The following is a 13,160-nucleotide window of genomic DNA, read 5'->3' on the forward strand; positions in this document are numbered from 1 at the left end:
TTTCCTCAGTGCATAAGGACGCATCCCCCCAACAGCAGACATGGGCCAGTACAGACAAAACAATAAATCTGTTCCTCCAGTAGTGTTGTGTTTATCCATTAATCAGCCAAAGGAATGTATACGCCAGAATTGTCGTGTTCTAGCTGTGACATGGAAGGACCACAGGAGACCTGCAGTATACACGCAGGCTTTCCCCCGGTAGAGTAGTGAAACCGCGTCAGTGGTCAGTGAAAACATAATTAAAACCCCCCACATTGAACAACCAGCACAATAGGGAAGCTACACACTGCCTTAACCGGAAATGACTTTTTGTAGCCATGAGCAAAATAGACACATCTGTGTTAATGCTAATTTAATGGCATCCGCTATTCTTTACTCATATTTCCAGTTTCCTAACCTATTAGTTTCTGAGCTGGAGCCAGGCTTTGTTTTATGGTGTGAGTCTGGCTGCTATGAACTGAGGGTAGAGGGTATTATTCCAGCACTGATTGTACATTGGACTGGCTTTGTACTGTGTCACGAAAAGGAAATTCATTAGTATGCACACACACTCTGTGGCATTTTGGCAGGACGACAAAAGAGTCATCCTGAAATGTTGCATTGGGAATTAAAAAGCTTTGGCTTGTTGGTAACCAGGGAACGTCCCCCTGCTGCCTTTTGACTTGTGTTCAATACTGAAGCATTTCTAAGACGATGAGGACTCTCTTTAAACTGATCTGTGGGGAATTACTGTAGCTGTAGGTATTGGGTTTGCCAGTGCCTAACAAGCTAAACTAAAATCAATTTCACTGGACGATACTAAAGTTTCACCAGCATGTAATCTGACTGGTTGCGTCTCTCTTGCAAAGATGGCTTAATCTTTAGGCAAGAACCCAAATTTAGAACAAGAATTTGTAAAAAACTAAATTTGAAGTTGAACAAAATGAAACAACCAATGTGATACGATAAATAGCTTTGAACAAATGGAACCAGTTTTCAATTAGAACATTTATGTACTTCCAAATGCTACCCAATTCCCCTGGTCTTACTTGGCAGGACCATAAACTGAATTGATGGGTCTCCATGTCCCAAAGTTGCCCCTTGTGGTCCAAGGAAAGAGTTTCTCTAATACCTTGCATTGCTCATGCTGTGAAATATTGCACCTGTACACATTTACCAGTGCATCTATGGAAAAAGTCCAGAGGTTTGAAAAAGATTTGTGTGGGTTAAAAGAAAGAAGAACGCATTTCTGGTAACCAAAAGTTTAAAAATTATTCAACTGAAATTGCAGCATTTAAAGGTCCAGTGTGTAAGATTTAGGAGGCTCTAGCTACAGAATATGGCAAAAATGAAATATAATAAGCATAACTATGTTTTCATTAGTGTTTAATCACTTGAAAATAAGAATCGTCATGTTTTTGTTACTTTCATACCTCCATGGTGTACAACATTTCTACAGTAGCTGGTGTTTGGAACAGGAGGGTGCTCGATGCCACTAAATTTTCCACACTAGACCTTAACTGGACTTTAATGACATTTAAGGTCCATTGAAATTTAAATTTTAAGAAGAAAAATTAAAACCTGTTTAATTACATGTCTCTTGTCTTACAATTAGGTGGTCTGTGCATTTCCCAGTCTGTGAAAATACCACGTGAACCAAGAACTGGAGAGTTTGACAAGATCATTCGCAGGCTGAGTGAGAACCCTAACGCCCGAGTAGTCATTATCTTTGCCAATGAGGATGACATCAGGTGAGTGCAGTTTAATTCTGTGTCACTGTCACTTAATATGTAATAAATAAATAAAAAAAAAAATATATATATATATATATATAATATATATATATATAATATATAATATATATATAGATATATATATAATATGTTCCTATAATGAAGTTACTTTTTTTTTTCATTTTTAATAAATGTTGTTTGGTAATCTCTTTACCTGAGGCTGCCATTGCAGCTGACGTTAAAATGTCACTCATGTCTTGTGTGTAAATAAATTGAATTGCCTTTCCCTTGCAAATTGCAGGCGGCTGCCCACATATTTATATCTATAAGTTTTAAATGGCAAATATAATTACATTTGGATGTATTTACATATATTTATATTTTTGCACAGGTAAGTGAAGCAGTTTTAAACATGACAGAAAAAAATGTGTGAGCCATCTAAGTATACAACTATGATGCAGAAGTGCAAACTAACTCAGTCAACTGACTCAACTACTGTACTTAAGACAGTGATTTTGAGGTATTTCTTCTTTATTTCCCATTTGGGACTACTACTCTTTTATTTCAGAGGGATATATTGCACTTTTTACTCAATATATCAACTTTAGTCAGTTCATTTGTGCATCAAGACTGACACAAAACATTCTGAAGGTGGTGATTTTAATTTTTGATGATAGTAATTATGTACTGAAAATTGCTCAAGAAAAGTGTTACTTCCTCCACTGATACCACCCTTTGCTACACAACTGTATATTTCTTGTTTGTGCCAGATAATCCACTCCATGATCATGGATCCTGACCATACTGTGAAAAAGTTAACAGTTAAGAGTGCCCCTGCTTTACTTGTGGGGACACAAATGTATCAATTAAAAGTCATTATCTCTTATTGAGATGGATAGTGTCTATTAAGAATGAGTTAATTAGTTGTCAGCTGAATCAACAAACACAGCACTGTTGTGGGTTTGAAAGGGAAAATGTTTCCCAGCAACCAGTTAGTAGGCCAGTGTATTCCTAGTGGAAGTGGCCAGTGATTTGGGGCGGCCTCTTGATGATGACCAGGGCAGAAGTCCCAGTGCTCATTGACTTAATCCGGTCCTGATAACGGGTAATAGTCTGGATATATAGTAATTACTGAAAGCCAGGGGGATTTTAGCACTGCATGCCTGCTCTATCCTTGAACCCAGTAAGTGTGAGCTGGCAGCAGCCTAATACGAACCTAAAAGTGTTGACATATAAAGTATAAGAGAGCCGTGCTGTTTGTACGAAGCCCTATACTTAGCCAGTAATAGGAAAAATATACTGCCTTGTCTCAGCATTAAAAGCAGCGAAATAATGTTTGTGGGTTAGCGTTTCATAAGAAGGTATGTTTTTCCTTTAGTGTGTCTGTGGGAAACAAGGTGGTTTCATAACAATTCCTGATATGAGCACAAACTCAATCAATGTTTCATTTTCAAACTTCAAAGTTATAGTTATTTGGATGGAACATAATTACAATTTCACAAGAACTTAATGTGAAGTGAACTCGGGCTGTCAAAACTTAAAGGAAACATGCACGCCCATCCGTGACGCCAAGACAACACCTTTACTTTCTACTGTGTTATTTTCATATCAGGCTTGTCAGACTGTCTAGTCATGTCTCCATTATGTAATTTCCTGATGGTGAGAAAATGTATTTCTCTCATTTCCCCCCCATATGGAGAACATAATTACATCTTAAGATATGCTCATTTCATTACATTTCTGGAGACGAGACTCAAGGAAAAATAATTACTAATCAAACGTGGGGTCCTTAAATTAAGGTAAAGGGACATAAAAGTTGGATGACTCACCGCTCGTTCGTGCTGCAAAGATCTTACCAAAAAAAGGGGGGGAAATAAAAGTAGTAATTCTTTTACAAGGTTATACCGTCCTTCTTTATGCAACAACAAAGTCTTATACAAGATGTTAAGCATGAGCCATGTACAGTAAAAAAGCTGATGTTGTCTACAATACAATATGATGCTTGGTATTAATTTTGTGTTCCAGCATCTTTGGGGCGATGCGAAGGTCGGTAATGCTTCACATGCCAGGTGGCTGTGTTTAAGTTTTATGTTGCTGTGCTCAAGCTTTCTTGATATACGTCTGCTGCTGCAGCAGAGCTCGCTAGCTGTTTTTTACTGCTCCCCAAACTTACTTCCACTGGCAACACGCCTGGACAAATGTGGCAAGGGTGTCATTCTGCCACAGCTAAGAAGAACTCCACTGCACTGGGAATGGATAGTGTGTCTACAGTGGCTTTTCACTTCTACTAAAGTGCCACAGTGCAACTTTGTCCATACCCAGAACAGAATATTCTTGCTGTGAAATCATCTGTACGGCTGCTACATTTTATCTTTAAAGGTGCATATAAATAGGAACCTACTTTAATAGGCAATACATCACCATATGTGCACGACATCTATCAGGAAATAAATGAAAGCACTGACAACACAACATTATATGGTACAATCATACATTGCTCTGCTTCTCTCTCCCCAAGGCGGCTCCTTCAGGCATCTAAGAAGGCCAATCAAACAGGCCATTTCATCTGGGTGGGTTCAGACAGCTGGGGATCCAAAATCTCCCCCATACTGAACCAAGAAGAAATGGCAGAAGGCGCCGTCACCATCCTACCCAAACGGCAGTCCATCAAAGGTATTCATAACATAACTGTCTAACTTAAAATAAATAAATCTCAATACTTTATCCATTATTCATATCTCCAGCCATTAATGTGTTTTTACCGTTTTCTCCCACTTACAGCCACACTGGACATCAAGTGTCATTGCTGTTATTTAGCTTTCATACTGATGAAACAAATATCCAATCATAGCAGCTAATTGTCTATGGGTAACAAAATGTGCTCTCAGACAACAGCAGGGATCTGCAAATAAGCATGACTAAGGAAAAAAACATTTTTGCCTCATTAGTCAAATATTAATACTTTCATTTCTACAAAATACTTTTAGAAGTCTATCAGTGTGCAGACATGGGAAACCCATAATGGTAACTAGATACTTTACTAGAAAATGCTCTCAGACCTACGACCTGGTTAAAATCTGTAATTCTTTTAATGTGAAGCTGCAGCAGTAGGAAAGGAAGTGTCTGCTTTGCATTAGCAGTAACTGATGACAGCATGTGTTTGCCACAGATATCCAACTTTTAATAGTGTAAATATATAAGTATTAAAATACTTTCATCAATGGCCTTCCTATGGGTTGGATGGAAAGCTTTGGTAGGCTAAACGTGATACGCAGACTGCCAGTTAGGATCACTGGACTATAGCACAATGTAGCCATGTGAAAACAACATAAATACAGCAGAATCAACTGTAATAAATAGTATATAATCCACTGCAGAACTGGGTTTCATAAAAGTGAAGTCGGCACAGTGAAATGCTAATCTTTCTACTTATTTCGACATTTCATATGAACTGTTTTGTTGTTTGGCAAAGAGCAAACCAAAAGGGCTGAACTGCTGAAATCTTTGTGTGCAGAGCTTCTGTTTAAGTACATTTGAAGCCAGGCTTTGAATAAATACTCAGCTTGTTTGGCATCATCACCAAAGTTATCCACAATGACCAGGACACAGGGGTTAGATTTTGCTCCGAAAAAGTTTTAAATGGACAAAAACTGACGCACAGCGAGCCTGTTCAAAGTTTTTAAAAAAAAAGCGACTGGTTCAATTCTAACGGCATTTTATTTCTTTCAGGTTTTGATCGCTACTTCATCAGCCGAACGCTCGAGAACAACAGAAGGAACATCTGGTTTGCAGAGTTTTGGGAGAATAACTTCCAATGCAAGCTTAGTCGGCATGCTGTGAAGAAAGGATCCGGTATCAAAAAATGCACAAGTGAGTCTACGCTTAATAGCAGAGAAGGCACTCGGTCAATGGAAAGTACTCGATCAATGACGAGGTATATTGATTGGGTCTCCTGTGAATACATTGTGTGTGTTGGTATGCATAGGTAAATGTATTTGTCATCAGGGAGAAAACAATCACGCTCCTCTAATTTAAGGTTAATGTAACGGGTGCAGATAAGTGAATGCTAATCTCTAATTTTGTCTGAGCGATATTAATGTTCCCGTTACTTGTCTATTTGGTTTTTTCCAATTTGCAGTGGGTGATAACGGCAATCACAAAACTATGCCACGGAATGCATGCGCTGAAAATATAATCAATAGTAAATCCAATCAGCCCATTAGAAACAAGCTTTCAGGTCATTAAAATCAGTAGGCTCTCTGGGCTCGTCTCCCATCCCAATGGTCAGTGCGTCTATGCATCTCAAGTAATCAAGGCTGACTGATTTAAAGTCCTGTATTCCTCATGAAGTATATCAGCCTGTATACCATACAAACCTACACTGGAGAAGCTGTCTGTTCTCTGCCATCGATCTACTTTTAGGGGTTAACTAATACCGATCATGTCCAGGCCACATAAACTGTGCACTGCTTAGAGACGTGGAGATATTATTCTGTAATACAAATTATTCTGCTTAACATTTCCAGTAAAACAAAGTACCAATGCGATAGCATTTCGAAGAGTAAATGCCAAAGCTTTAATGAATTATCGTATGCCATCGATCTCCAAGAGAGCAGGAATTTCATGCTTGTTTATATTTGAATACAAACGAGAAAACTGTCTCACTCGGAGTATTTAGTAATGAAGCTTTAGTTCGTTTGACCTTCATCAGGTTTATGGAAAAGCATCACAACGGATCCATACCATTGAAACATAGAAGCTGCCTCAGTTTTTCAATCAGAAGGCCACAGAAATAGGTCCTACGGGGCGCTTCGATTTGATTTGATTCCAGATGTTGTTCTCCCACCCATCCTCTGCTGTCTTATAAAAAATATGAAATTATCATGTTGTTCCAAATGCTGGCTTAATTAATTAAGGTATATACTCTTGTTGTCTGGCTTTGCTTTGATCACCTACAGTATGTGCAATTATTGAATTCTGCTAACTTTCAGCTGAAACCAAGGGTACAAATCTTGTTTTTCAGCCTCTTGTTGAAGCATGAATTATTTAATTATGTAGTATAAAGCCTATTGATGCTAGATATTGGAGAAAAAAAGGTGGAGTAGGACCTGTATCTCTGGAAGGAAAAAGTCAAAAGCAATTTAATTCAATTTTCCAGATATTGTAGCACTCCAAATTAAGATATCAGAACAATGTGCAGGACAGATGGCAGAGTAACATTGTGTTGTTTGAAATGTATTCATTACAATAATCAGATTAGGTATAGGACGCTGTAACCTCAATATGTCACAAAATGCCATAGGAGATGTACTAAACTGGTACATTAGTTGAACAGGCAAAGCTAAACAATTAAGCAGTGATTTAATTGTCACCTCTCTTAACAACAGTGTGTCCCGTAGGCAAAAGAGCGAGATGCCTCCAACAATCCACTCTTGTAGGTTTCATGAGAACGCATTATCTCACAATGATTTCTGTATTTATCAGTTGTCATGGTGGCTGCTCTTCAGCTAAATTGCTGCAGGCCCTCTTCATCCTCTGAGTAGCCTCTGGGGAACAGTACATTTTTACAGGCAAGAAGTACAATCATTTCACCCAGAGCCCTTTGCAAGTACCATCACTATGCTCCCCCATTATTTCTTTTGTACGCACATCATTTCCTGTTCTGGTGTTCGTTAGTCACCATAATCAGTGGTTAAAGTGGGCCAGAACGTTTTAGAGGACGAGGAGAGATGTGTGAGAAAACAGATAGTTGATTAAATATGTGAAGAGACTAAATGAATAGAAGTTAAGAGGTTAAAAATAAGACTCAGAGTGAGATAAATTCAGTTCTTAGTGGTGGTAACGGAAAAGAAATCAAAAGCTTTTTAGATATTTAAAAAACGTGTTATTTATTAACGTATTTAGTTTGACAGTCTTGTCAGTTTCTGGGCTCCAAAAGGCATCTTCAATTTGCTTGTTTTTGTCCAAATTACTTGTTAAAGTCTAAAACGTTGAATTTAAGATGATATAAAACAGATAAAAGCAGCAATTTCTCACATTCTGTGAAGCAGGAAACAGATGTGGGAAGACTAACTGTTTATTGCCCCACCTGCCAAATCCTACTTTAACCCCCCTCGCAACTATAATACTATATTGTATAGACAATGCAAACTTATAAGCTCAAAATCCTGTTTGTTGTTCCTGTGATTATATTTTATCAACATGCCCTACATCATGTCAACAGTTTTTTGAATAAAGAGTAAAATCTGTTATCTGTGGAAGACTGTAATCAACCACCAGGAACTGCAAAATGATATTCTTAAAGTACTAACAGGATTAGAGGGGCATGTAATTATTCTATTAGTGTGATATCAAAGCTTTTAATCGCACAATACAAGTCACTGGAAACTGATTTATGTACCATAACAGCAGGCAGGTCATTTTCCAGGACTGAGACATTAACTGTGTATCGGACTTAGGCAGTAAGGAAAATAACACAGCGTGCAGCTGTATAATTCATGTCCTGTTTCTGCTATTTTTCACAATGTTGTTGTATCTGCTGCCCCACAGGGCAACATTTACTTTGTAGCTTCAGATCTACATCGTCACCCACAACACAGAGGTCATTTTACGGCTCCGTGTGGTTTTCCCAGAGTGCAGCAAAATGTTTTCAAGAGTATCTAAAAAGGCCATAATCTGCCTACTTTAATTCTCCACATATGGGTTATAATACACCCTGCTGCCAGAGTTTATTAGGTACACCAAGCTAAAACTAATGCAGTCCCATGGAGAAGTACTTTCAAAAATCCAACTGTTGTTGATTCAGCTTAATGAATATTAGTTTGTACTACATTACACAAAGAGGTGTTCAGAGGTGTTACTTGAAATGAGATGGAAACACTAATAGAAACGTGTGTTGTCAATTCAACAACCCCACAAACTATACTGTACATACATCTCTCTTAAGTATGTGGAAAAAATGTATTCAAGTTTGACAGGCGTGCCTTATCTCTAAGTTCTGATTGGACAGTTGCTGTTTTGGGGGAGGGGTTTAGCAAACAGCCACTACTTAACTTTCTCTAATAAGAAAATAAATATGAAGAAGAATACGAAGAATACGAAAACGAAGAATACAAAGAATTCGAAGAAGTAGAATACGAAGAAGTAGAATATGAAGGAAAATAATACGAGGGAGAAGAATACAAAGAATATGAAGAATACAAAGAAGAAGAATTCAAAGAATACAAAGAATGAAGAATACAAAGAAGAAATACTCCGGCTAAAATAGTTTTGATTGGCAGTCATATTTAAGTTACATACAAGTTCTCATCCACACTGTTTAAATTAGCTAAATATTCAACCATGACATTAAAAATCTTGGAGATACACTACGCTACACTTTCTGACACAAACACAACCCACTTCCCAGCATGTCCATTACTCAAGGCTCAAGTTTGCACTGTCTTCCTGCAATTGCCTCTGCAAAACACTCTCCTTGAGTGACACTTGCTTAGACACACATCAGATCAAGTGAAAGAAACAGAAAATCTCTCCTGAACTAATTACGCAATGTGAGGTTCATGGGGAATATAAACAAAATTCATTCTCTGTCCAATTCAACAATTCACAAGTTTGCCATTTCGTCTGCTCAGAGAATTGACTGTACACCACACTATTTCACGCTCCTGAACTATAAAACATGATCCTGTCTTCGCAGGGCAGAAGTAACGTGCGCTGGCTGAAACTTGTGAAAGAGAGAGACGAATTAGTGATAGCAGAAAGAGGTTGCACAGTATCATGGCATTAAATTCTCCTTTTCCCCATCACAGTTGGTCAGTAATGAACAGGGCTGACACATCAATCATAATTACTTCAAATCTGGCTTGGTGAAAAATGCTATTGCATAAAGCGTGACAGTAGACTGTTCATGCTTTACTCATCTATAGCTAATTTTAACAAATGCATCCTCAATGAGAAACGTCATGAGATGGCAGAGTACAGAGTAGAGCAATTTGCCAACAGTCCAGACATTTCTTGCACTTCCTATAAATAAAGTTCTCTTTTTCTGCTGGGATGTTGGCAAAGACGACAGACTCTGCAGGTGCGATGCTCGTGGCTGACGTCATTTGGGCACACGTTAAGGCTCACAGTTTGAATGAAGCACGGTGGTTTGAATCACTCTGCATCCCTGCAGACATGAGTCATCAAGGCTCCCAGGCTCAAGTACACGCCTGCTCAATTGTATGACGTCCGTTGCTCAGTGAAAACATCAAGGACACCACGTACGACTAAGTAGTGTTCGACGACTCTTTAATTCCCTTCAGATGCGACAAAAAGGTCAAGGTTTAAATGATTAGCCAGATGACAACAAAGATGTTTTCTTCACTGTGGAGGAGTTATGACTGACCTGCAGAGCTTCAGAATAATTACCGTGCAGGACGGCAACGAGGAAGTCATTTGTTACCCTGAATTTCTTACCTAGACATTTTCTATAATTAATTCTTGTTTAAAGGCAGTTAGAGGAGCAAAAAACACATTTGCTACCCGTAGCTTGCAGCTACAACAATGAGTTCACTTCATGTGACCGACCGTGTCTTAGGGAGCTAAGATGACAAGCACTGTCAAGAACTGCAGTCTATTTTTAAAGATGCCCAATCTTCTTAATTAGAATAAGAAAAAGGGAGGGGTTTGAAATGGTTGTCAACCAATGTTTGTCAAATCATTGTCAAATCATTTTAAGTATTATTTTAGAAACTTGTGTGCCAAAAAATACAAAGTTAGGCATCACAGTCACGCAAACACTGCCCCAAACCAGGGAGGCTGACAGTACTACTGTATATTATTGTATGCACAGCACCATCATAGTTCAGTGAGGTAAAACAATAGTAATAACTTGAACATGCAAAGAGATAAAATGATAGATAAAACTGAGACAAATATAAAGATAAAACTTCTAGTTGTGATAATGTAATATACCCGACAAGAGCCGCAAGTTATCACTATTTTCATAATTGATTGATGTTTTTTATTATATTCTAGATTAATTGATAGACTGCTGGTCTGTGAACATGCCAATTACGTTTTTAAGGTGATGGCTGCAACAGACCAAAACCAAAAGATATTTAAACATTTGAACCAATTTGAAACCAAACAAAACAAAAAATAAAGTTGTAAAAATGTTAATGATACATTTTCCGGTCAATTACCAAACTAATTAATCACTTCATCATCATCATTTTAATACACACACTGTATCAGATGTAGTAGTCTATGGGAATGAATATCACAGGAATTATCTTGCAGAGGGTGCTGCGATTAACCAAATTTTATTTTTAAATATGATTTTGACTTTTGACAGGAATTATGAAAATCAGGTTTAAATAAATATTATACTAACGTTCAGTTTCACAGTCGTGTTTGCATGTTGAGTTCAACCAAAACGATGGAGAAAGATCATTTGGACGTGGTCCAAATCAGATGTGAAGGATTAGCCCATGGTCCTGCAGCGCTGTGCGTGGGTTTCATGGTGTAAACGCTGTGAAACGGTGAAAAATATATCCGTGTTTCACCACATTTTTCTCTACCACCACTCTGCAGGTGCACACAGAAAGAGCATGTACACACACAAACTCACTACACTGAACTTGTTGGGAGATCAGGTACTGTGGGATTCCCAAAACCTCCCACAAATAAGATAGACAGCATGCACTGCGTGTATCAGATCTCTACAGTGACGGTGGTGGCGGTTGCCATGCGTGTTGAATACTGAATATGTTTGAGGAAACTCAGATATATCACGCTGACTAAAAGGACATAAAGCCCATGACACTGTGCAAACAGGGATTTTATAACCTAAACAGACACACTGTATGTCTGTAGGATGAAAAAAACATGGTAAAAACATGGTGACTGTATCGTTACCCACCCTAGACTGACCCACAATGTCAAAATGAACTATGCCCTACAGAGGGAGAACTATCCAGTCTACTCATTGGCACATTATCCGGACAGATCGTTTTCAGCAGCACAAAGGAAAGAAATCACAGTGTGCACAAGTAATGAAATGAAATTTTTTGCACCCCCTCTGCCTCCAGTGAAAGGGAGGCAAAAAAGAAACAATTTGCCTCCAATCAAAAGGAATATAGCAGGCAAGAGCATACAGTGTGACCTCTAGCTCTCTGGATCATTGTGTTCTTTCAGATTCTGAAGGTTTGCCTTGATGAAAACTCCTAGAGCACTGATAAAAGCATACAGTACGGTTTCATCTTTATTCACATCAATGCTTGCTTTGCACTGCTGACTAACCTTCCTGCAGCACTTCATCACATCCACCTTTTTCTCCATCTGTCAGTCAGTCAGGCTGTGTTTGTGTGGACAAAAGCATACAGTACGTTTACACATGAATTTCTACAGGTTTCCTAGAAAGATATCTGCTAGATTTGCAGTTACGTCTGTCGAATACATGGTTAAAATAACTAAATGATTGGGTGTTGGGAACATATGTGACTTGCATACTTTAAGAGATCCCTTCCAGACATGCTTAAAGACATACAAAAATAATCTACTTTCAATAATAATTCCTCTGATTTGGGGTTTTCCACATTGTTCTCTCTTATTTGATATATTAAAAAAAAGTAAGGCTTGGAAGATTTTCTTGCCTTGCATAGTTTTTCTTATTCATTCCTCCTTTTCCTCGATCTATTCCTCCCCTCATCTCCACTCAATTACTGTACTTGGTGGCAGAACAGACATGCTAGTGAGAAAGGTGAGAGAAAATGGGGAAGTGGAAGTGAGAAAAAAAACACCCACGTTTCAGTCGCACAGAATTATGCTAGTGTTGAAATACTTTCACCTGAAACCAATACTACGTTAAGTAAACCATGAGTTCATGAGAAGGGTTTATGAGAACATATTTCTTCATTTCAGTGAGTCAAAGCCTGTCTTTGAACGGTGAAAGGAAACTACAGAGCATTAAAAGAAACCCTTTGAACGGTGAAAGGAAACTACAGAGCATTAAAAGAAACCCAAACACACTAACTATATATTGAATAGCTCTGGCATGGCAAACTCAGGCACATTTTGCCATTAATGAGCCAAATGGGCACATTGTTGCACTGATGGCAGGGGATGCCACGGTGCCAACTGCTCATCAGGAGCGGGATACTGCTTCATATCCAAAGCGCCCACAATGATACTAATCATACACACACTGGCATCACAGCCATCAGGCGCAATCCGGGGTTCAGTACCATGCTCAAGGGCAGCCAGGATTCGAACCGGTGACCCTCCCGATTACTAGACAACCCACTCTGCCACTCAGGAGTAATATGCCTTTGTATATTAATGTATAAAAAGAGAAAGAGTGATTTATATAACATTAAAATGAGAGACGCTGCGACAGCCACAAAAAGAGACAGACTGCCTATCCACGCTTCACTTTGCCTGCGCCACTCATATATAGAATAACCC

The 13,160-nt window shown here is 38.5% G+C and overlaps 1 protein-coding gene across 1 annotated transcript in view; it reads left to right on the forward strand.

The window, feature by feature from the left end:
- The window catches only part of LOC104927451 (metabotropic glutamate receptor 4), a 168,388-nt gene that overhangs the window by 131,750 nt on the left and 23,478 nt on the right, over window positions 1-13,160 (forward strand). The window contains exons 4-6 of the mRNA XM_027288319.1: window positions 1,595-1,730; window positions 4,231-4,385; window positions 5,442-5,582. Coding sequence (XP_027144120.1) covers window positions 1,595-1,730; window positions 4,231-4,385; window positions 5,442-5,582 — 432 coding nt within the window. The remainder of the gene's footprint in view (window positions 1-1,594; window positions 1,731-4,230; window positions 4,386-5,441; window positions 5,583-13,160) is intronic.

Source organism: Larimichthys crocea, chromosome XV (genome assembly GCF_000972845.2).
Source record: "Larimichthys crocea isolate SSNF chromosome XV, L_crocea_2.0, whole genome shotgun sequence".
NCBI classification, from domain to species: domain Eukaryota; kingdom Metazoa; phylum Chordata; class Actinopteri; family Sciaenidae; genus Larimichthys; species Larimichthys crocea.